The sequence below is a fragment of the Coregonus lavaretus genome (genome assembly GCF_964263955.1).
Source record: "Coregonus lavaretus genome assembly, contig: HAP1_SCAFFOLD_2030, whole genome shotgun sequence".
NCBI classification, from domain to species: domain Eukaryota; kingdom Metazoa; phylum Chordata; class Actinopteri; order Salmoniformes; family Salmonidae; genus Coregonus; species Coregonus lavaretus.
In genome coordinates, this window is record NW_028164070.1 from 55107 (window position 1) to 81000 (window position 25894).

A 25894-nucleotide genomic window follows, 5' to 3' on the forward strand; every position below is an offset into this window, starting at 1 on the left:
AATAGTGATATTTGGGAGATGATTTCCTTTTCAAATAACTGAAAATGAGAGGTTGTAATCTGAATAAAGGGAAAAAGGCCATTCTTGAACATTGGGTGAGACATTCTTACTAATTTGCTTGAGAACCAGTTCAGATTTAAGTATAACTTTTGTATGACTGAAGCTTTAATATTTAATAATTTCTGTCCTCCGAATTCATATTCATTATATAAATATGCTCTTTTAATTTTGTCTGGCTTGCCATTCCAAATAAAATTGAATATTTTTTTCTCATATAATTTAAAAAACTGTTCGCTAGGCGTAGGCAAGACCTTAAGCAAATAGGTAAACTGGGATAATACTAAAGAGTTAATCAGGGTGATTTTTCCACAAATTGACAGGTATTTACCTTTCCATGGTAGCAAGATCTTATCTATTTTTGCTAACCTTCTATTCAAATTTATTGAAGTGAGATCATTTACTTCCTTTGAGATATGTATTCCGAGTATATCCACATCACCATCAGACCATTTTATTGGTAAACTACATGGTAATGTAAACATTTTTTGTTAGTATAAACTCTTTTGACCTAAATTGCTTTTGTTTTCGAGATGAGTACTGAATTGCATGGCCTCTAAAGGCACATTTAAAGTTGTCCCATACAATAAGTGGATTTGCTGTACCTATGTTATGTCGGAAAAAGTCAGTTATAAATTCCTTTGTTCTAATTATAAATAAATTATCATCCAATAGGCTTTGATTAAATGTCCAATATACTCGCCCACGTGGAAATTCAGTAAGAGTAATGTATATGCCAATTATATGATGGTCCGACTGCATTCTGTCCCCTATCAAAACTTTTTAAACTTTTGGTGCCAACGAGAATGAGATAAGAAAGAAGTCAAGACGACTAGCTTGATTGAGTCTCCGCCATGTATATCTCACTAGATCAGTATATTTAAGCCTCCATATATCTACTAGTTCTAATGTATCCATGACATTCACAATTCCCTTAAGAGCATGTGGGTGATTGTTTGTGGTGTGATTTCCTTTACGGTCCATTGAGCTATTTAAAACAGTATTATAATCCCCCACCATAATAATATTGTCTTAAATTGTCAACCCTGCAAGCAATTCATTATATATATTGTCAAAGAAGTGTGGATCATCATTATTTGGTCCGTAAAGGTTAATGAGCCATATCTGTTTATGGTCCAATAACATATTTAAAATAATCCATCTACCTTGCGTATCTATTTGGACAATTTGCACATTCGGATCGAAATTACTATTAATTAATATCATCACCCCTTTTGAATTTATTTGCCCATGGGAGAAGGATATCCCCCCCCCCCCCCCCCCCCCCCCCCATTCCACGCAACTTCATCTAGAATTGTTGAATGAGTTTCCTGTAAACAATAGATATTATATTCCTTCTCTTTGAGCCATGTAAATATTGTTCTTCTTTTGTTATTATCAGCTAAGCCATTAAAATTATAGCAAACACTCTTATCAAGAGCATCTTACAGGACATCAAGCTGTCTCACTACAGAAACAGGAGATAGACTAGTGTCCTGTCCAGGGGGTGTACTGTACATCAAGCTGTCTCACTACAGAAACAGGAGATAGACTAGTGTCCTGTCCAGGGGGTGTACTGTACATCAAGCTGTCTCACTACAGAAACAGGAGATAGACTAGTGTCCTGTCCAGGGGGTGTACTGTACATCAAGCTGTCTCACTACAGAAACAGGAGATAGACTAGTGTCCTGTCCAGGGGGTGTAATGTACATCAAGCTGTCTCACTACAGAAACAGGAGATAGACTAGTGTCCTGTCCAGGGGATGAATGATACCAATTTGAAAGGAACTAAAGTGACAGTTAATGTGGCTACCGATAGTGGCTCATATTTAACATGATACAAGATTAGCAAGATTAGCAAACTATTGGCAAGATTAGCAAACTATTGGCAAGATTAGCAAACTATTGGCAAGATTAGCAAACCATTGGCAAGATTAGCAAACTATTAGCAAGATTAGCAAACTATTGGCAAGATTAGCAAACTATTGGCAAGATTAGCAAACTATTGGCAAGATTAGCAAACTATTGGCAAGATTAGCAAACTATTAGCAAGATTAGCAAACTATTGGCAAGATTAGCAAACTATTGGCAAGATTAGCAAAACATTGGCAAGATTAGCAAAACATTGGCAAGATTAGCAAACTATTGGCAAGATTAGCAAACTATTGGCAAGATAAGCAAACTATTGGCAAGATTAGCAAACCATTGGCAAGATTAGCAAATTTAGGCATGACATGCCCGCAAACAAACGCTGACACTACACATCCAAGGATATCTGACCAAATTATGAAAGACAAGCATTGTAGTTTTGAATTCCGTAAAGTGATTGTGGAATAGGTGAAAAAAGTATTGTTGTCTATCAACAATGACAAGCCACCGGGGTCTGACAACTTGGATGGAAAATTACTTAGGATAATAGCGGACGATATTGCCACTCCTATTTGACATATCTTCATTTTAAGCCTACTATAAAGTGTGTGCCCTCAGGCCTGGAGGGAAGCAAACGTTAACCCCCACCTAAGAATAGTAAAGCCCCCTTAACTGGCTCAAATAGCTGACCAATCAGCCTGTTACCAACCCTTAGTAAACTTTGGGGAAAAATTGTGTTTGACCAGATACAATGCTATTTTACAGTAAACAAATTGACAACAGACTTTCAGCACGCTTATAGGAAAGGACATTCAACAAGCACAGCACTTACACAAATGACTGATGATTGGCTGAGAGAAATTTATGATAAAAATATTGTGGGGGCTGTTTTGTTAGACTTCAGTGCGGTTTTTGACATTATAGATCATAGTCTGCTACTGGAAAAACGTATGTGTTATGGCTTTACACCCCCTGCTATAATGTGGATACAGAGTTACCTGTCTAACAAAACACAGAGGGTGTTCTTTAATGGAAGCCTCTCCAACATAATCCAGGTAGAATCAGGAATTCCCCAGGGCAGCTGTCTAGGCCCCTTACTATTTTCAATCTTTACTAACGACATGCCACTGGCTTTGAATAAAGCCAAATCAAATCAAATTTGTCACATGCGCCGAATACAACAGGTGTAGACCTTACTGTGAAATGCTTACTTACAAGCCCTTAACCTCTTAAGGATCGGACCCGTTTTTTCAATTTTCGCTTAAAATGACATTCCCAAATCTAACTGCCTGTAGCTCAGGACCTGAAGCAAGGATATGCATATTCTTGATACCATTTGAAAGGAAACACTTTGAAGTTTGTGGAAATGTGAAATTAATGTAGGAGAATATAACACATTAGATCTGGTAAAAGATAATACAAACAAAGAAACATGTGTTTTCTATTTATTTTTTTGTTCCATCATGAAAATGCAAGAGTATGAAAAATGTATGCACTCACTAACTGTAAGTCGCTCTGGATAAGAGCGTCTGCTAAATGACTACAATGTAAAATGTAAGAGAAAGGCCACAATATAATATTGCAGTTTAGGCGCAATTTAGATTTTGGCCACTAGATGGAAGCAGTGTGTGTGCAAAGTTTCAGATTTATCCAGTGAAGCATTGCAATACTGGACTATTTTGTATTAAGTCTGCCCAAATGTGCTGAATTGGTCAATTGATACATTTTCAAGTACATAACAATAGAGAATATACATTTTGTATTACCATATCATTTTTGTAAGTTTACACCCTCCCAGGAATGTCATACATGATGGATCATTAGCTTATACACTAACTTCCATACATCTAGATGGCCGGTCGGGGTGGGTGTGGAGCCAGAGACAGCAGGGGTTCAAACTGTAGAACCCAGTTCCTACATTTGAATATAAAAATGGATTTTATCAAACAAAACTATGCTACATTTTATCTCTGGGACGCTTAGGATGACAAATCAGTGCAAGATTACTGAATGTAAGTACATTATTTACCAGTGGGATAACCACTTTTCTTCTTTTTTTTATTATGGGGGGGGGGGGGGGTAGAAGGATGACTTTATCCTATCCCAGGTATTCCTTAAAGAGGTGGGGTTTCAAGTGTCTCCGGAAGGTGGTGAGTGACTCCGCTGTCCTGGCGTCGTGAGGGAGCTTGTTCCACCATTGGGGTGCCAGAGCAGTGAACAGTTTTGACTGGGCTGAACGGGAACTGTGCTTCCGCAAAGGTAGGGGGGCCAGCAGGCCAGAGGTGGATGAACGTAGTGCCCTCGTTTGGGTGTAGGGACTGATCAGAGCCTGAAGGTAAGGAGGTGCCGTTCCCCTCACAGCTCCGTAGGCAAGCACCATGATCTTGTAGTAGATGCGAGCCTCAACTGGAAGCCAGTGGAGTGTGCAGAGGAGCGGGGTGACGTGAGAGAACTTGGGAAGGTTGAACACCAGACGGGCTGCGGCATTCTGGATGAGTTGTAGGGGTTTAATGGCACAGGCAGGGAGCCCAGCCAACAGCGAGTTGCAGTAATCCAGACGGGAGATGACAAGTGCCTGGATTAGGACCTGTGCCGCTTTCTGTGTAAGGTAGGGTCGTACTCTGCGAATGTTGTAGAGCATGAACCTGCAGGATCGGGTCACCGCTTTGATGTTAGCGGAGAACGACAGGGTGTTGTCCAGGGTCACGCCAAGGTTCTTTGCACTCTGGGAGGAGGACACAATGGAGTTGTCAACTGTGATGGCGAGATCATGGAGCGGGCAGTCCTTCCTCGGGAGGAAGAGCAGCTCTGTCTTGCCGTGGTTCAGCTTGAGGTGGTGATCCGACATCCACACTGATATGTCTGCCAGACATGCAGAGATGCGATTCGCCACCTGGTTATCAGAAGGGGGAAAGGAGAAGATGAGTTGTGTGTCGTCTGCGTAGCAATGATAGGAGAGACCATGTGAGGATATGACAGAGCCAAGTGACTTGGTGTATAGCGAGAATAGGAGAGGGCCTAGAACTGAGCCCTGGGGGACATCAGTGGTGAGAGCACATGGTGCGGAGACAGATTCTCGCCACGCCACTTGGTAGGAGCGACCGGTCAGGTAGGAACGCAATCCAAGAGTGAGCCGCGCCGGAGATGCCCAGCTCGGAGAGGGTGGAGAGGAGGATCTGATGGTTCACAGTATCAAAGGCAGCAGACAGGTCTAGAAGGATAAGAGCAGAGGAGAGAGAGTTAGCTTTAGCAGTGCGGAGAGCCTCCGTGACACAGAGAAGAGCAGTCTCAGTTGAATGACCAGTCTTGAAACCTGACTGGTTTGGATCAAGAAGGTCATTCTGAGAGAGATAGCAGGAGAGTTGGCTAGAGACGCACGCTCAAGTTTTGGAGAGTTTACTCTCAGGTTCGGCCGGATATCGGGAGGTGGTTATTTGCAGATGATGGGACCTTATGGAAGAGGGGAAGAAATGTGCCATAAATAGTCAGAGAGGTACAGGAAGCAATTGATGAGGTAGAGCGCTGGGCATTAATGTGGATATTCAGGTTCTCTGTAGAGAAAACTCAGTGTTCTTAACCAGGAGGAAGGTGGGAGATGAGGTATGCTTGAAGTTGCATGGGAGAAACTTGGAGAGGGTGGGGGCCTTCAGGTTCCTTGGGGTATACTTTGATACTAGACTGACCTGGGCAGAACACATTGAGAGAGTGGTGGGAAAGCATAAGAAGGTGCTAAATGTGATGCGCTGTCTGACAGGGAAGGATTGGGGGGCTGGGCGTTCCTCATTGAGGACCATGTATGTTGCATTGATCCGATCTGTAATAGACTATGGCAGTATAGCATATGGTTCGGCAGCCCGGACCTCACTGGAAAGGCTACAGGGGCAAGGACTCAGAATATGTAGTGGGGCGTTTCAGACCTCCCCAGTGGCTGCATTACAGGTGGAGAAGGGGGATATGCCATTGTAGATTAGGAGACAGCAGCTGGCAATGAATTATTGAGTCAACCTACAAGGACATGGGGTGTCTCATCCTGCGAAAAGGGATTTTACAGGCATGCTAGGAACATGAGCGAAGACAGAACATGAGTTTTGGGAAGGTGGGTAATGCCCAGGCGAAGGAGATGGGACTGGATGGAAGGGAGTTTAGTCCAACGGTAGCTATTCCTGTGAATCCACCATGGCTACTCCCGCCTCCAGTAGTTGATCTAGAAGTGTTGGAGAGACTACAGAAAGATAGGGAGAGTGTTGATCCAACTGATTTGTTTAAGAGACGTCTGCATACTGTGTATCAGGATTTTGTGGCCATTTACACAGACGGTTCAAAAGATCCAAGGACAGGACGTACTGGGTCAGCGTTTGTAGTGCAGGAATGTGGGGTGGAAGTCAGGAAACGTATTACAGATCATCTGGCTGTATATACGGCAGAGCTGATGGCCATACTGTTGGCCTTGCAGTGGAAGTCAGGAAACGTATTACAGATCATCTGGCTGTATATATGGCGGAGCTGATGGCCATCCTGTTGGTCTTGCAGTGGGTGGTGGAAGTCAGGAAACGTACTCTTTTGAACCGTCTGTGTAAATGGCCACAAAATCCTGATACACAGTATGCAGACGTCTCTTAAACAAATCAGTTGGATCAACACTCTCCCTATCTTTCTGTAGTCTCTCCAACACTTCTAGATCAACTACTGGAGGCGGGAGTAGCCATGGTGGATTCACAGGAATAGCTACCGTTGGACTAATCCTGAGTGGCGCAGTGGTCTAAGGCACTGCATCGCAGTGCTAACTGTGCTACTAGAGATCCTGGTTCGAATCCAGGCTCTGTCGCAGCCGGCCGCGACCGGGAGACTCATGGGCGGCGCACAATTGGCCCAGTGTCGTCCAGGGTAGGGGAGGGAATGGCCGGCAGGGATGTAGCTCAGTTGATAGAGCATGGCGTTTGCAACGCCAGGGTTGTGGGTTCGATTCCCACGGGGGGCCAGTATAAAAAAAAAAAAAATTAAATAAAAAATGTATTCACTAACTGTAAGTCGCTCTGGATAAGAGCGTCTGCTAAATGACTAAAATGTAATGTAAAAAATGTATTACAGATCATCTGGCTGTATATATGGCGGAGCTGATGGCCATCCTGTTGGTCTTGCAGTGGGTGGTGGAAGTCAGGAAACGTATTACAGATCATCTGGCTGTATATATGGCGGAGCTGATGGCCATACTGTTGGCCTTGCAGTGGGTGGTGGAAGTCAGGAAACATATTACAGATCATCTGGCTGTATATATGGCGGAGCTGATGGCCATCCTGTTGGTCTTGCAGTGGGTGGTGGAAGTCAGGAAACGTATTACAGATCATCTGGCTGTATATATGGCGGAGCTGATGGCCATCCTGTTGGCCTTGCAGTGAGTGGTGGACGTCAGGAAACGTATTACAGATCATCTGGCTGTATATATGGCAGAGCTGATGGCCATACTGTTGGCCTTGCAGTGGGTGGAGCTGATGGCCATCCTGTTGGCCTTGCAGTGGGTGGAGCTGATGGCCATCCTGTTGGCCTTGCAGTGGGTGGAGCTGATGGCCATCCTGTTGGCCTTGCAGTGGGCGGAGCTGATGGCCATCCTGTTGGCCTTGCAGTGGGTGGAGCTGATGGCCATACTGTTGGCCTTGCAGTGGGCGGAGCTGATGGCCATACTGTTGGCCTTGCAGTGGGTGGAGCTGATGGCCATACTGTTGGCCTTGCAGTGGGTGGAGCTGATGGCCATCCTGTTGGCCTTGCAGTGGGTGGAGCTGATGGCCATCCTGTTGGCCTTGCAGTGGGTGGAGCTGATGGCCATCCTGTTGGCCTTGCAGTGGGTGGAGCTGATGGCCATACTGTTGGCCTTGCAGTGGGTGGAGCTGATGGCCATACTGTTGGCCTTGCAGTGGGTGGAGCTGATGGCCATACTGTTGGCCTTGCAGTGGGTGGAGCTGATGGCCATACTGTTGGCCTTGCAGTGGGTGGAGCTGATGGCCATACTGTTGGCCTTGCAGTGGGTGGAGCTGATGGCCATACTGTTGGCCTTGCAGTGGGTGGAGCTGATGGCCATACTGTTGGCCTTGCAGTGGGTGGAGCTGGTGGCCATACTGTTGGCCTTGCAGTGGGTGGAGCTGGTGGCCATACTGTTGGCCTTGCAGTGGGCGGAGCTGATGGCCATACTGTTGGCCTTGCAGTGGGTGGAGCTGATGGCCATACTGTTGGCCTTGCAGTGGGTGGAGCTGATGGCCATACTGTTGGCCTTGCAGTGGGTGGAGCTGATGGCCATCCTGTTGGCCTTGCAGTGGGTGGAGGAAGTTAAGCCAGACAGAATAGTTATTTGTTCTGATTCATGTGCAGAGTTAATGAGTCTCCAGTCCTTTAGCTCACGTAGCAGACAAGACCTGCTTTATGAGGTGCTACAAACCCATGGCAGGATTAAACAGATGGGTATTCAGATAAGATTTACTTGGGTCCCAGCCCATGTGGGGGGGAGGGGAACGAGGCAGTAGATGAACTGGCTAAACAAGCACTTAGTAGTGGGGATGTTGATGTTGTAGTTTCAATGAGCAAGGCAGAGGCAAAAATCCTGATATGGACAGTGATGGTCTAGAGATGGCAGGAGCAGTGGAATAGAGATAATAAGGGAAGGCATTTATTTCAAGTACAGAGGAAAGTCGGGGAGGGGAGGACGGCAGGAAGGGACAGAAGAGAGGAGGCTATTTTTACAAGATTAAGGGTGGGACACAGCCGGTTGAATAAGACCTTAATGTGATAGGAAAGCATCCAACAGGAAAGTGTGATTATTGTCAGGAAACAGAGACAGTGGAGCATGTATTGCTACAGTGTGGGCAGTATCAGAGGGAAAGAGTCATGAAAATGTATGCACTCACTAACTGTAAGTCGCTCTGGATAAGAGCGTCTGCTAAATGACTAAAATGTAAATGTAAAGAGAGAGGCTGAGATCTAGTATGAGGGAGAAAGGGATTAAGGAAATAAGTTTAAAGAGTATATTGAGTAGAACGTCATTAGATATAGTCTCAAATATGTTGTTATCTTTAAGTCGCTCTGGATAAGAGCGTCTGCTAAATGACGTAAATGTAAATGTTTTAAGAGCAACGGGGCTGGCAGGTAGGATTTAGTTTCTCCCTGTCGCTGGCCCACACTCAAGTACAGTAGGTGGCGGTAATGCACCATAACGTTGGATGCCAACCGCTGATAAACCCCACCGAATAAGAAGTTCCTATTTTATATACATTTACATTTTAGCGACTTACAGTTAGTGAATGCATACATGTTTTTTTTCTTGTTTTTTTCTTCTTTCATACTGGCCCCCCGTGGGAAACGAACCCACATCCCTGCCGGCCAAACCCTCCCCTACCTTGGACGACGCTGGACCAATTGTGCGCCGCCCATGGGTCTATTTTAACTTTAAACTCTACGTTGTTGGGTTTTTATTAAAAGTATGAATTTCATCACCCCGCGGAAAGACCGCATTTGTACTGGACAAACATAGGTACATGTAAGAGTTTTCAAAATTGACATTTTTACAAGAATCGACTGATGGTGTCTCAATGTTGTTACTAACAAATCCATCTACCAGTTATCAAAACTCAACTCCGCCTCGATATAAGAGAACGGAGTTGAGCGGTCCTCGGTAACATCCATGTGGACCACCGTGAAACGGACGAGTTTAGGAAGATGTTTTGCAGTTACAGCGAAACCGGGAGAGCGAAAGTACGTGAAGGCACATGCACAGCTAAAATAAGCCCATGTAAAATAACACTGAATAAACACTGCTTGAAATGCAGGCAAGTAGCCAGTACTTCATTTACATTTGTGAAACTGATCCACGGTCGGTTTTGCGTTGTACCTTCAGCCCTCCACATCGTTTGGGTCTAGTTTGGGGTAGATGGAATAAACCGACCCTATATCTGCCTTTAGCAAACATGTATCAGGGTGAACATTTCAATTTAATGGCTTTATTGGCATGGGAAACGTATGTTAACATTGCCGAAGCAAGTGAAGTAGATAATAAACCAATATTAACAGTAAACATTACACTATATCTGCCCTTAGCAAACGTGCCTCACACTAGACCCTCGTCACATGACGCGGGTAGAAGCATCTACTTCCGGTAGCTAGCAGGCTAGCAGCAAGCTAACAACCGTTAGCCTTCGCGAGCTGGACGCTACAGCATTTATCGGCTAATCAACAAACCGTCTCCTTTCTCAGAGTCCTGATCTGTGACTGATACGCCCGGTGGTTGAGTTAAGTGTATCGTCATTTCGTGGCTGTGAGTGATTTTGACACACCGGTTGTCGACATGTCGGCGGTCCAACGGATGAAAGTGGCTAACGAGAAACATAGCAAGACCATAACGCAGCGAGGACACGTCCAGAAGACCACGGTTAGAATCTAACTAGCTAGCTAACTAACATTAGCTGGTTATCAGCTCCACACACACCGATAGCTACTAGCCTACCTAGGCAGCTGATAGTGCAGATCTAGCGCCCATGTACTATCGACTGCCTAGGCTATGATAGCTAACGTTACCGGCTAACTAGTTGGCTATAAAATCAGCTGGCCATTCAAACTGGTAGCTTGACTGTAACAAGCAGAAGCTAACTACAAACTGTCTGACTGGGTATCAAACTGATAGTTCACCATTCACAGTGCACGATGCTGTAGTTAATTACATTTTGTAATTCATAATCAAGAATAAAACAATTTTAGCTAAGACACGTTTTGGATGCCGGCACGCTAGCTTGCTAGGGATTATAATGTTGGCTGGCTAAGTGTAGTAGCTAGCTAGTAGTGACCATTCGACTGAAGGCAACGTATCAAACTCAAAGTAGACGGCCCTAAACCCTCCAACCCTTGAATGACGTTTTCCATCGTCACATCCGAGTGTACCTTAAATGTCCTTGTCCAAGCGAGGGAGAGGGATGATCGGAGAGGCAACGTCCTTGGTGGAATTCTTTAAATTGATCTTAAAAACAACCAACCTGAAGCTATTGATGTACCTAGTAAGCTAACATAGCTAGCTAGCACTCCTGTCAGGTAGCTAGCTACAGTTACCCATAGCTGTCTAGCTAGTTTTTATAGTGTGGTCATTTTTTCCAATACATTTCAGAATTCGCCAAAATATGTTTATGGATCTAGCTACGTTTTATAGGCTCCTCACTACGAGACTAAGCCAATTTGCCAACGCCAAAAACAATGTCTATATAAATTATATCTTTTTGCAAGCTAGCGTCAAACTTTTTACTGACATGCTGAAAATGCAGCCTTGTTGATTAAATGTGACACTTCACAACCACCAGCGTTTGACATGTGACTACAGTTTGCATTGAATTGTGGGTCATATCAACCCCACAAGTGACCAACGTTGTTCCCTCGAACTAAATGGAGGGCGGAGGGGGTAATGTTAATGATTTGGACCGCCGCTTAAGATGGCAACCAAACTGCATCCGGTTTCTACGGGGATTCCCCAAGCAAGGGCTGAGGGGGTAAAGATAAAAATATAAGGTGTTTGGACTGCAGCCTTGGGGACAAGATATCTATCACCTTATTCATATAAACATTGTTGTGCTACAGTACCCAGCTAGCTAACACCAGTTCGGTAGATATACTGCCTTATTTGGAGCAGCAAGCAGCTCATTTGCCAGTGAAATTCCCCTGTAGCTCAGTTGGTAGAACATGGTGCTTGCAACGCCAGGGTTGTGGGTTCGTTTCCCACGGGGGGCCAGTATGAAAATGTATGCACTCACTAACTGTAAGTCGCTCTGGATAAGAGTGGATAAGATTTAGCGTCTGCTAAATGACTAAAATGTCAAATGTAATGAAATTACCCCCCAAGCCAGACAGCCACTCACAAATGATAGACTATACCGATCACTGTCCGGGGTGCAGAAATCGAGACATGTCTATGCGGCTGCATGCCTATCCAATCGATTATAGTCTTTCTTTGTGCCAGTGAATATATAGCTTTGCTTTAGCTAATGGATGAATGTTTATTGGTAGGCCTATTTGGTCGTCATTTTCTAATGTTACGCCTAACTGTTCACGAAGCCGTACAAGGTGTCCCAATGCAGCCATCTTTAGACAGCTGGCTGCTGGCGATAATGTAATTACTTGTTCAGTAATAAAAGTTGGAAATTCAAATATTACAGATTGTTCCCGAACCTGCAGCTGTTCTCACACTCTCCCATCTTGGATAGAAAGTTGTTGTGCATAAAACCAGTCTATTAACGCCAAATAATACAGTCAGTCCACCCTCAACACTAGCTTACTAGGGATTGTTTCATTATGCAGTGTACTATCTAGCTATATAATGTGTTTAACCTCAATTTAGCTGCTATTTATAAACTTTTTATACAAATTCCACATCAAATAGCCTAACAATGAGGAAAAAAGTAGTCGGCTTGAGGATAAATCCAGCCACTACTCAGAGGGTTTTTCCTGGCTAATAGTCTACATAAATGATCTACAATATTCACAGAAAATTAAATCTAATTAAATCTAACTTGATACTCCCCTGGTCTCCTGAAGTCCTCCTTTTTTGTGTGCAAATGATTTCACCACAGCCTGCAGGTCCAGGTTGTGGGTCCGGCTGTTTTCTACACTGAGTATTGCCAACCCAGACAGTCTTTCCTGAGACTGGCATTATACAGGGCATTCGGGTTTTCTACACTGAGTATTGCCAACCCAGACAGTCTTTCCTGAGACTTGCATTATACAGGGCATTCGGGAAGTATTCAGACCCCTTGACCTTTTCCACATTTTATTACGTTACAGCCTTATTCTAAAATTGATTAAATACAGTTTTTGCTCATCAATCTACACACAATACCCCAAAATGACAAAGCGAAAACAGGTTTTTAGAAATTTTTGCACATTTATTAAAACAGAAATACCTTATTTACATAAGTAATCAGACCATTTGCAATGAGGCTTGAAATTGAGTTCAGGTGCATCCTGTTTCCATTGATCATCCTTGATGTTTCTACAACTAAGGACTATTCAACGCTGGTCTGACCAATCGGAATCCACGCTTCAAGATTGTTTTGATCACGCGGACTGGGATATGTTCCGGGTAGCCTCCGAGAATAATATTGAAGAATACGCGGATACGGTGTCTGAGTTTATTAGGAAGGTTATAGGAAATGATGTACCCACTGTGACTATTAAAACCTACCCTAACCAGAAACCGTGGATAGATGGCAGCATTCGCGCAAAGCTGAAAGCGTGAACCACCACATTTAACAATGGCAAGGTGACTGGGAATATGGCAGAATACAAACAGTGTAGTTATTCCCGCCGTATGGCAATCAAACAGGCAAAACATCAGTACAGAGACAAAGTGGAGTCGCAATTCAACGGCTCAGACACGTAACGTATGTGGCAGGGTCCACAGACAATCACGGATTATAAAGGGAAAACCAGCCATGTCGCCGACACCGACGTCTCGCTTCCAGACAAGCTAAACACCTTCTTCGCCCGCTTTGAGGATAACACAGTGCCACTGACGAGGCCCACTAACAAGGACTGTGGCCTCTCCTTCTCCGTGGCCAACGTGATTAAGACATTTAAGCATGTTAACCCCCGCAAGGCTGCCGGCCCAGACGGCATCCCTAGCTGCGTCCTCAGAGCATGCGCAGACCAGCTGGCTGGAGTGTTTACGGACATATATTCAATCTCTCCCTATCCCAGTCTGCTGTCCCCACTTGCTTCAAGATGGCCACCATTGTTCCTGTACCCAAGAAAGCAAAGGTAGCTGAACTAAATGACTATCGCCGCGTAGCACTCACCTCTGTCATCATGAAGTGCTTTGAGGCTAGTTATCACCTCCACCTTACCTGACACCCTAAACCAACTTCAATTTGCTTACCACCCCAATAGATCCACAGATGATGCCATCGCACTGCACATTGCCCTATCCCATCTGGACAAGAGGAATACCTATGTAAGAATGCTGTTCATTGACTATAGCTCAGCATTCAACACCATAGTACCCTCCAAGCTCATCATTAAGCTCGGGGCCCTGGGTCTGAACCCCGCCCTGTGCAACTGGGTCCTGGACTTCCTGACGGGCTGCCTCCAGGTGGTGAAGGTAGGAAACAACACCTCCACTTCGCTGATCCTCAACACAGGGGCCCCACAAGGGTGCGTGCTCAGCCCCCTCCTGTACTCCCTGTTCACCCATGACTGCGTGGCCACGCACGCCTCCAACTCAATCATCAAGTTTGCAGACGACACAACAGTAGTAGGCCTGATGACCAACAATGACGAGACAGCCTACAAAGAGGAGGTGAAGGCCCTGGCAGGGTGGGGCCAGGAAAATAACATCTCCCTCAATATCGACAAAACAAAGGAGCTGATCGTGGACTTCAGGAAACAGCAGAGGGAGCACGCCCCTATCCACATCAACAGGACCGCTGTTGAGCATGTGGAAAGCTTCAAGTTCCTCGGCGTACACATCACTGACAAACTGAAATGGTCCACCCACACAGACAGTGTGGTGAAGAAGGCGCAACAGCACCACTTCAACCTCAGGTGGCTGAAGAAATTTGGTTTGGCACCTAAAACCCTCACAAACGTTTACAGATTCACAATTAAATGTGGTCCTCTGTAGCTCAGCTGGTAGAGCACGGCGCTTGTAACGCCAAGGTAGTGGGTTCGATCCCCGGGACCACCCATACACAAAAATGTATGCACGCATGACTGTAAGTCGCTTTGGATAAAAGCGTCTGCTAAATGGCATATTATTTTATTATTATTATTATAAGAGCATCTTGTCGGGCTGTATCACCGCCTGGTACGGCAACTGCACCGCCAGCAACCGCAGGGCTCTCCAGAGGGTGGTGCGGTCTGCCCGACACATCACCGGGGCCAAACTACCTGCCCTCCAGGACACCTACAGCACCCGATGTCACAGGAAGGCCAAAAAGATCATCAAGGACATCAACCACCCGAGCCACGGCCTGTTCACCCCGCTATCATCCAGAAGGCGAGGTCAGTACAGGTGCATCAAAGCTGGGACCGAGAGACTGAAAAACAGCTTCTACCTCAAGGCCATCAGACTGTTAAATAGCCATCACTAGCCGGCTTCCACCCGGTTACGTAACCCTGCACCTTAAAGGCTGCTGCTCATATACATAGACTTGGAATCACTGGCCACTTTAATAATGGAACACTAGTCACTCTAATAATGTTTACACATTTTTGCTTTCCTCATCTCATATGTATATACTGTATTCTATTCTACTGTATTTTAGTCTATGCCACTCTGACATTGCTCATCCTAATATTTATAATATTTATATATTCCTTAATTCCATTATTTAACTTTTAGGTTGTGTGTATTGTTGTGAATTGTTAGATATACTGCACAGTTGGAGCTAGGAACACAAGCATTTAGCTACACCCACAATAACATTTACATTTACATTTTAGTCATTTAGCAGACGCTCTTATCCAGAGCGACTTACAGTTAGTGAATACATTGTTTATCTTTTTTGTTTGTTTCTTTTATCTTAGTTTTTTAAATTAATTAATTTATATTTGACATTTTTTTATTTTTTGTATATATTTTTTTATTTGTTATTCATTTGTTATTTATTTTTTTATACTGGCCCCCCGTGGGAATCGAACCCACAACCCTGGCGTTGCAAACACCATGCTCTACCAACTGAGCTACATCCCTGCCGGCCATTCCCTCCCCTACCCTGGACGACGCTGGGCCAATTGTGCGCCGCCCATGAGTCTCCCGGTCGCGGCCGGCTGCGACAGAGCCTGGATTCGAACCAGGATCTCTAGTGGCACAGCCTTAGACCACTGCACCACTCATCTGCTAAACATGTGTATGTGACAAATACAATTTGATTTGATTTGAAAAGCTTGATTGGAGTCCACCTGTGGTAAATTCAATTGATTGGACATGATTTGGAAAGGCACACACCTGTCTATATAAGGTCCCACAGTTGACAGTGCATGTCAGAGCAAAAACCAAGTCATGAGGTTGAAGGAATTGTCCATAGAGCTCCGAGATGGTATTGTGTCGAGGCACAGATCTGGGGAAGGGTACCAAAAAATGTCTGCAGCATTGAAGGTCCCCAAGAACACAGTGGCCTCCATCATTCTTAAATGGAAGAAGTTTGGAACCACCAAGACTCTTCCTAGAGCTGGCCACCCAGCCAAACTTAGCAATCGGGGTAGAAAGGCCTTGGTTAGGGAGGTGACCAAGAACCCGATGGTCACTCTGACAGAGCTCCAGAGGTCCTCTGTGGAGATGGGAGAACCTTCCAGAATGACAACCATCTCTGCAGCACTCCACCAATCAGGCCTTTATGGTAGAGTGGTCAGACAGAAGCCACTCCTCAGTAAAAGGCACATGACAGCCCGCTTGGAGTTTGCCAAAAAGCACCTAAAGGACTCTCAGACCATGAGAAACAAGATTCTCTGGCCTGAATGCCAAGCGTCATGTCTGGAGGAAACCTGGCCCCATCCCTATGGTGAAGTGTGGTGGTGGCAGCATCAGGGATGTTTTTTTCACCGGCAGGGACTGGAAGACTAGTCAGGATCGAGGGAAAGATGATTGGAGCAAAGTACAGAGAGATCCTTGATGAAAACCTTAAGCACACAGCCAAGACAATGCAGGAGTGGCATCAGGACAAGTCTCTGAATGTCTTTGAGTGGCCAGAGCCCGGACTTGAACCCGATCGAACATCACTGGAGAGACCTGAAAATAGCTGTGCAGCGATGCTCCCCATCCAACCTGACAGAGCTTGAGAGGATCTGCAGAGAAGAATGGGAGAAACTCCCCAAATACAGGTGTGCCAAGCTTGTAGCTTCATACCCAAGGAGACTCGAGGCTGTAATCGCTGTCAAAGGTTCTTCAACAAAGTACTAGAGCGGGGGAGACGGCTGAGCGGGCTGCTGTTGGACAACCCAGGGCGGGTGCTGGTGCAGTGGATACAGGCGTATAATAGGGAGGTGGAAAGACTTATTATTATTATTATTATTATTATTATTATTATTATTACATCATTAAAGACATCATCCCTGTTTCTCCTTCTTTTCGTATCACCCATTACCTACCCATTACCTACCCATTACCTACCCATTACCTACCCATTATTCCTTTCATCTTCTCTCTGCTTCTTTCCTACTCTCTGCTTCACTTTCCTACTTCCTGCTTCTCTTTCCTACTTCCTGAAATCATCCCAGTCTATTCTACTTGCCTTTCTTGGTTTCTTCAAAGTCCTGCAATTTCTTTCTACATTCTGCTAATAAAGCTTGACTCAATGTGCCTTTTTAAGGGAAAGTCTGCTACCTTGTGCCAGAGTGATACCCTGTAACATGTTGCAGAATTAATTACTCTGTAATTTAACATGTTGTACCCACATGGTAGTTCCTCCTATGCAAATGTCTGTGTAAGTTTTAAATGTGTAGCTGGTTTCCCAATCATAACCAACTGTTTTACCAGTCCACTGATTTAATGCATTTTACATTTTTATTTTCTATAATATTTGTTTCAACCCGCAATAATATTTTTTACTTCTACCTCAGGGCCTTGTCCTGGAACACATTCATCAGGACCCTGTCCTGGTATCTCCCAGAACAGGATTTTCTAAAAGTTCCCAGAACTTTTCCCCCAATCGGAGATTACTCTGTTCCAAACAGAGCCTCAGTTCCCAGAACTGATTGTGCACAACCTGTTCCCAGAACAGGATTTCTGAAGGTTCCCAGAACCTACCCTCAATTGAGAGTTGTGTTTTAAGAAAATCAGTCTCACCCTTTTAATTTCTTTTGTCTGTTCGGGATGGTGTATCCGTCCACTGACGCTCCCTGGCGGGTCCGAGGCGGGTCCCTTCTGCTCCTTGGAGCGGAGTGTGGGCTCCCTGTGCAGTTAACATTGTTGTCCCCGGGAACGATCAGCAAGCGGAGTTAACCATGCCATCCTCGTCGCTAAGAATTGTTGTGGAAATTCTAACCAGAAAGGAAGAGAGACTGTTGATTCTTCAAACAACAACTATTTATTATAAGATTTGCAAGTCTGGAGCTGGTTAACAATCCACTCAACAGTGCAGAGTTAACGGCCCAACAGAGAAGAGTTGTGTCTCAGCTTTTATAACCTTTGTCTACGTGGCAGTTTAGCAGGTGTGTGAGAGCCTGGTGGGAACATATCATACAAACCAGTGATAACGCCAGTTTTGTTTTCTGCTGATAGAATTGTCGCTGCTGCTCCAGCCAGCCTCTGTTCTCTTCATATCTCCACACAGCTGTGCCCTTGAAAGATACCAAAAGAACAGGATGAACCAGAAACTGGTCACTCTCAGACGGCCGTTTGTCTTTGGCCTCGTGACTTAAGTTACTCAGAAACAAGAGAGGAAAAACATCCTGGAACTTTTGGCATACTAACTATATCCATACTATGACCAATAAGCATGCTACATACTCAATTTACGTCACAAATAGTAGGGTTAGTAAGAGTATTCGAACACAGCTCCCGTCTCCTCTCTCTGGCGTTTAACCCCGTCTCCTCTCTCTGGCGTTTAACCCCGTCTCCTCTCTCTGGCGTTTAACCCCGTCTCCTCTCTCTGGCGTTTAACCCCGTCTCCTCTCTCTGGCGTTTAACCCCGTGCCCTCTCTCTGGCGTTTAACCCCGTCTCCTCTCTCTGGCGTTTAACCCCGTCTCCTCTCTCTGGCGTTTAACCCTGTGCCCTCTCTCTGGCGTTTAACCCTGTGCCCTCTCTCTGGCGTTTAACCCCGTCTCCTCTCTCTGGCGTTTAACCCCGTCTCCTCTCTCTGGCGTTTAACCCTGTGCCCTCTCTCTGGCGTTTAACCCCGTCTCCTCTCTCTGGCGTTTAACCCCGTCTCCTCTCTCTGGCGTTTAACCCTGTGCCCTCTCTCTGGCGTTTAACCCTGTCTCCTCTCTCTGGCGTTTAACCCCGTGCCCTCTCTCTGGCGTTTAACCCCATCTCCTCTCTCTGGCGTTTAACCCCGTCTCCTCTCTCTGGTATTAACCCTGTGCCCTCTCTCTGGTATTAACCCTGTATTAACCCTGTGTGTTTCAGCGGGTGGTGAATGAGGAGAAGTCTCCTGTAGGTCCCTGGCTCCTGGCTCTCTTTGTCTTTGTGGTGTGTGGATCAGGTAAGAGACTGTCTCAGAGTCCAAAACGTGTTCTAGAATATTGGACCATTAGCTTCTCGAATTCTCAGCGATGCTCAAGTTATTTCTCTCTATCTACATTGCATTCGGAAAGTATACTTTTCCCCCATTTTGTTACGTTACAGCCTTATTCTAAAATGGATTAAATTGTTTTTTTTTTCATCAATCTACACACAATATCCCATAATGACAAAACAAAAAGTTGTTTAGACATTTTTGCAAATGTATATAAAAAAAAAAAACTGAAATATTACATTTACATAAGTATTCAGACCCTTTACTCAGTACTGTATTTGGGGAGTTTCTTCCATTCTTCTCTGCAGAAGAAGCTCTGTCAGGTTGGATGGGGAGCGTCGCTGCACAGTTTCAGGTGCTGTCACCACCACGCTTCACCATACGGATGGTTTCCTCCAGACATGACGCTTGACATTCAGACCAGAGAATCTTGTTTCTCATGGTCTGAGAGTCTTTAGGTGCCTTTTGGCAAACTCCAAGCTGGCTGTCATGTGCCTTTTACTGAGGAGTGGCTTCCGTCTGGCCACTCTACCATAAAGGCCTGATTGGTGGAGTGCTGCAGAGATGGTTGCCCTTCTGGAAGGTGGACAATTCCTTCGACCTCATGGCTTGGTTTATGCTCTGACATGCACTGTCAACTGTGGGACCTTATATAGACAGGTGTGTACCTTTCCAAATCATGTCCAATCAATTGAATTTACCACAAGTGGACTCTAATCAAGTTGTAGAAACATCTCAAGGATGATCAATGGAAACAGGATGCATCTGAGCTTATGTACAGTGGGGAAAAAAAGTATTTAGTCAGCCACCAATTGTGCAAGTTCTCCCACTTAAAAAGATGAGAGAGGCCTGTAATTTTCATCATAGGTACACGTCAACTATGACAGACAAAATGAGAAAAGAAATTCCAGAAAATCATATTGTAGGATTTTTTATGAATTTATTTGCAAATTATGGTGGAAAATAAGTATTTGGTCAATAACAAAAGTTTCTCAATACTTTGTTATATACCCTTTGTTGACAATGACACAGGTCAAACGTTTTCTGTAAGTCTTCACAAGGTTTTCACACACTGTTGCTGGTATTTTGGCCCATTCCTCCATGCAGATCTCCTCTAGAGCAGTGATGTTTTGGGGCTGTCGCTGGGCAACACGGACTTTCAACTCCCTCCAAAGATTTTCTATGGGGTTGAGATCTGGAGACTGGCTAGGCCACTCCAGGACCTTGAAATGCTTCTTACCAAGTCACTCCTTCGTTGCCCGGGCGGTGTGTTTGGGATCATTGTCATGCTGAAAGACCCAGCCACGTTTCATCTTCAATGCCCTTGCTGATGGAAGGAGGTTTTCACTCAAAATCTCACGATACATGGCCCCATTCATTCTTTCCTTTACACGGATCAGTCGTCCTGGTCCCTTTGCAGAAAAACAGCCCCAAAGCATGATGTTTCCACTCCCATGCTTCACAGTAGGCATGGTGTTCTTTAAATGCAACTCAGCATTCTTTGTCCTCCAAACACGACGAGTTGAGTTTTTACCAAAAAGTCATCGGACCATATGACATTCTCCCAATCCTCTTCTGGACCATCCAAATGCACTCTAGCAAACTTCAGACGGGCCTGGACATGTACTGGCTTAAGCAGGGGGACACATCTGGCACTGCATGATTTGAGTCCCTGGCGGCGTAGTGTGTTACTGATGGTAGGCTTTGTTACTTTGGTCCCAGCTCTCTACAGGTCATTCACTAGGTCCCCCCGTGTGGTTCTGGGATTTTTGCTCACCGTTCTTGTGATCATTTTGACCCCACGGGGTGAGATCTTGCATGGAGCCCCAGATCGAGGGAGATTATCAGTGGTCTTGTATGTCTTCCATTTCCTAATAATTGCTCCCACAGTTGATTTCTTCAAACCAAGCTGCTTACCTATTGCAGATTCAGTCTTCCAAGCCTGGTGCAGGTCTACAATTTTGTTTCTGGTGTCCTTTGACAGCTCTTTGGTCTTGGCCATAGTGGAGTTTGGAGTGTGACTGTTTGAGGTTGTGGACAGGTGTCTTTTATACTGATAACAAGTTCAAACAGGTGCCATTAATACAGGTAACGAGTGGAGGACAGGGGATCCTCTTAAAGAAGAAGTTACAGGTCTGTGAGAGCCAGAAATCTTGCTTGTTTGTAGGTGACCAAATACTTATTTTCCACCATAACTTGCAAATAAATTCATTAAAAATCCTACAATGTGATTTTCTGGAATTTTTTTCCTCAATTTGTCTGTCATAGTTGACGTGTACCTATGATGAAAATTACAGGCCTCTCTCATCTTTTTAAGTGGGAGAACTTGCACAATTGGTGGCTGACTAAATACTTTTTTTCCCCACTGTAAATAAGGTATTTCTGTTTTTTATTTTTAATACATTTGCAAACATTTCTAAACCTGTTTTCGCTTTGTCATTATGGGATATTGTGGGTAGATTAAGGATTTTTTATTTAATCCATTTTAGAATAAGGCTGTAACGTAACAAAATGTGGAAAAAGTCAAGGGGTCCGAATACTTTCTGAATGCGCTGTCTAGGATGAACCTTGACTAGAATACAGTAGATACATATAAAGTGGGTAAACAGTATGTAAACATTATTAAAGTGACCAGTGCCTTCAGAAAGTATTCACACCCCTTGACCTTTTCCATATTTTGTTATGTTACAGCCTGAATTGAAAAAAATAAAAAATAAATTTGCTGGCCAAAGTGGAATTGTTTTTTTGAAATGTTTCCAAATGAATTCAAAAGGAAAAGCTGATGTTTTGCGTCTAAGTATTTAACCCCTTTGTTATGGCCTAAATACGTTTTGAGTAATCATTTGTTAATATGTTGAATGGACTCTGTGTGCAATAAGTGTTTAACATGATTTTTTTGAATGACTACCTCATCTGTGTACCCCACATATACAATTCATTATCTGTAAGGTCCGTCAGTCGAGCAGTGAATTTCAAACACAGATTCAACCACAAAGACCAGGGAGGTTTTTCCAATGCCTCGCAAAGAAGAGCACCTATTGGTAGATGGGTAAAAATGAAAAAAGCAGACATTGAATATCCCTTTGAGCATGGTGAAGTTATTAATTACACTTTGGATGGTGTATCAATACACCCAGTCACTACAAAGATAAAGGCGTCCTTCCTAACTCAGTTGCCGGAGAGGAAGGAAACCACTCAGGGATTTCACCATGAGGCCAATGGTGACTTTAAAAGAGTTACTGAGTTTATTGGCTGTGATAGGAGAAAACTGAGGATGGATCAACAACATTGTAGTTACTCCACAATACTAACCTAAATGACAGAGAGAAAAGAAGGAAGCCTGTACAGAATAAAAATATTCCAAAACATGCATCCTGTTTGCAACAAGGCACTAAAGTAATACTGCAAAAAATGTGGCAAAGCAATTAACTTTTTGTCCTGAATACAAAGTGTTATGTTTGGGGCAAATACAACACATTACTGAGTACCACTCTCCATATTTTCAAGTATAGTGGTGGCTGCATCATGTTATGGGTATGTTTGTAATCATTAAGGACTAGGGAGTTTTTCAGGATAAAAAATAAACGGAATGGAGCTAAGCACAGGCAGAATCCTAGAGGAAAACCTGTTTCAGTCTGCTTTCTACCAGATACTGGGAGATGAATTCACCTTTCAGCAGGACAATAACCAAAACACAAGGCCAAATCTACACTGAAGTTGCTTACCAAGAAGACAGTGAATGTTCCTGAATGGCCGAGTTACAGTTTTGACCTAAATCTGCTTGAAAATCTAGAATTCTGAAAATAATCGTGGGCAAATGTTGTACAATCCAGGTGCTTCTACAAAGTATTGCCTCAGGTGTAAATTAGATATTTCTGTATTTAATTTTCAATAAATGTACCAAAAAATAACGTTATCACTGTTGTTATGGGGTATTGTGTGTAGATGGGTAAGGATTTTATATTTTATTCGTTTTAAAATTCGGACTGTAACACAAGTCAAGGGGTATGAATACTTTGAGGGCAGCAGTCTAAGGTGCAGGGTTGAGTAACCGGGTGGTATCTAGTGACAGTGACTAAGTTCAGGGCAGGGTACTGGGTGGAGGCCGGCTAGTGATGGCTATTTAACAGTCTGGTGGCCTTGAGATAGAAGCTGTTTTTCAGTCTCTCGGTCCCAGCTTTGATGCACCTGTACTGACCTCGCCTTCTGGATGATAGCCGTGGCTCGGGTGGTTGATGTCCTTGATGATCTTTTTGGCCTTCCTGTGACATCGGGTGCTGTAGGTGTCCTGGAGGGCTGGTAGTTTGTCCCCGATTATGTTTTGGGCAGACCGCACCACCCTCTGGAGAGCCCTGCGGTTGCGGGCGGTGCAGTTGCCATACCAGGCGGTGATACAGCCCGACAGGATGCTCTCAATTGTGCATCTGTAAAAGTTTGTGAGGGTTTTAGGTGCCAAACCAAATTTCTTCAGCCTCCTGAGGTTGAAGAGGCGCTGTTGTGCCTTCTTCACCACACTGTCTGTGTGGGTGGATCATTTAAAAAATATATTATCTTGGTTTTAAAACGTTTCAAACCCGCAATATAATTGTTCTGAACCGAGAGCCGACCAGCTAATATTCTTGTGTCACCCGACGCAGGACTTTGGGTTGGGAATGTTTGGGTGGAGCTCGGTCACAGACTCTGACTAAATCTCTCTCTCTCCTCCCTCTCTCTCCTCCTCCTCCCTCTCTCCTCCTCCTCCCTCTCTCTCCTCCTCCCTCTCTCCTCCTCCTCCCTCTCTCTCCTCCTCCCTCTCTCAGCTATCTTCCAGATCATTCAGAGTATCAGGCAGGGGTTGTGATGGCCGACACCCAGATCAGAGCCTCCTCCTCTGGGGAAAACACCAACAGCCTCACCCCATCCCTGCTCGAGCCACAAACACACAAACACCCGGCCCAGTGTTTTCCCTTCACCCCCTCCTCTCTGTGTCTAGTTAAACGTCAGCTGATTCTACATACTGTGAATTAGATCGCTCCATCTCTCTGTCTCTGTCTCTCTCTCCAGGACTTTCTTTTTTAACATTGATTGGTCTGTATTGGTAATGTTGAAACATGAAATGTCTTTTATGTAGTTCTTGAAAGAACCGTTTGTTTTATGGAACGTTCTTGTCTTAATGCTTGTTCTCCTGTCTCATCTGATCTGTACTCTGTGAGGAACACTGATCTCAGGTCAGTTTGGTATTGGTCCCACTGATGGTTAATGTTGGGATATGGGGAGAGGAGACTGATCCTAGAGCAGTGGTTATCCTGTTAGTCCAGTACAGACTGACTAGAGGGTGCTGTGACATGATGATGATGATGATGATGATGATGATGATGATGATGATCTGTCCTTGTTTTGATATCTCCCTTGGATGAACACATCCCTCTTCCTCTCTCTCTCTCATCTCTCCCCTCTCTCTTCCTCTCTCTCTTCCTCTCTCCCCTCTCTTCCTCTCTCTCTTCCTCTCTCCCCTCTCTTCCTCTCTCTCTTTCTCTCTCCCCTCTCTCTTCCTCTCTCTCTTCCTCTCTCCCCTCTCTCATCTCATCCCTCTTCCTCTCTCTCTCTCATCTCTCCCCTCTCTCTTCCTCTCTCTCTTCCTCTCTCCCCTCTCTTCCTCTCTCTCTTTCTCTCTCCCCTCTCTCTTCCTCTCTCTCTCATCTCTCCCCTCTCTCTCCCCTCTCTCTTCCTCTCTCTCTTCCTCTCTCTCTCATCTCTCCCCTCTCTCTTCCTCTCTCTCTCTCATCTCTCCCCTCTCTCTTCCTCTCTCTCTTCCTCTCTCCTCTCTCTCTTCCTCTCTCTCTCCTCTCCCCTCTCTTCCTCTCTCTCTTCCTCTCTCCCCTCTCTCTCATCTCATCCCTCTTCCTCTCTCTCTCATCTCTCCCCTCTCTCTTCCTCTCTCTCTTCCTCTCTCCCCTCCTCTCTTCCTCTCTCTCTTCCTCTCTCCCCTCTCTCTTCCTCTCTCTCATCTCTCCCCTCTCTCTTCCTCTCTCTTATCCCTCTTCCTCTCTCTCATCTCATCTCTTCCTCTATCATCTCTTCCTCTCTCTCCCTCCTTCTCTCTCTCTCTGTGTGTGTTTGTGTGTGTCACTGTGTTTGTGTGTGTCACTGTGTTTGTGTGTGTCACTGTGGTGTGTGTGTGTGTCACTGTGTGTGTGTGTGTGTCACTGTGTGTGTGTCACTCCACCTCCCTCCTGTAAAACACTATGCAAACGAGTTTTATACAAATAAAACAGATTTTTTTCTCAAGATAATTTTCTGTGTTATTGTTTGTGAAGTGGAAATAGAGCATTGAAGAGCGATGCTAAACGTCTCTGCTGTTTCCGGTCCTGCAGCATGTTTAAGCTATGCTAAGCTACGATGTTGAAGCTATGCTAAGCTACGATGTTGAAGCTATGCTAAGCTACCATGTTGAAGCTATGCTAAGCTACCATGTTGAAGCTATGCTAAGCTACCATGTTGAAGCTATGCTAAGCTACCATGTTGAAGCTATGCTAAGCTACCATGTTGAAGCTATGCTAAGCTACCATGTTGAAGCTATGCTAAGCTACCATGTTGAAGCTATGCTAAGCTACCATGTTGAAGCTATGCTAAGCTACCATGTTGAAGCTATGCTAAGCTACCGATGCACATGTTCCAATACTCCGTGTGATTCTAAGTGTTTGCACTCGTCTGAGGTGTTGTCATATCACTGTCTCAGAATGTTTTAAAGGGACAGTCATATTTTTAGTCTATTTTTAGTGTCCGAGCTAATAAGATT

General features: G+C 44.7%; 1 protein-coding gene across 1 annotated transcript; it reads left to right on the forward strand.

The window, feature by feature from the left end:
• Positions 1–10056: 10056 nt before the first annotated feature.
• Positions 10057–25386, forward strand: LOC311117493 (stress-associated endoplasmic reticulum protein 1). The gene is made up of 3 exons (XM_084192417.1): positions 10057–10336; positions 19008–19083; positions 23916–25386. Exons 1-3 carry the CDS (start codon positions 10253–10255, stop codon positions 23954–23956), a joined length of 201 nt encoding a protein of 66 aa, XP_084048543.1. The 5' UTR covers positions 10057–10252; the 3' UTR covers positions 23957–25386.
• Positions 25387–25894: the final 508 nt, after the last annotated feature.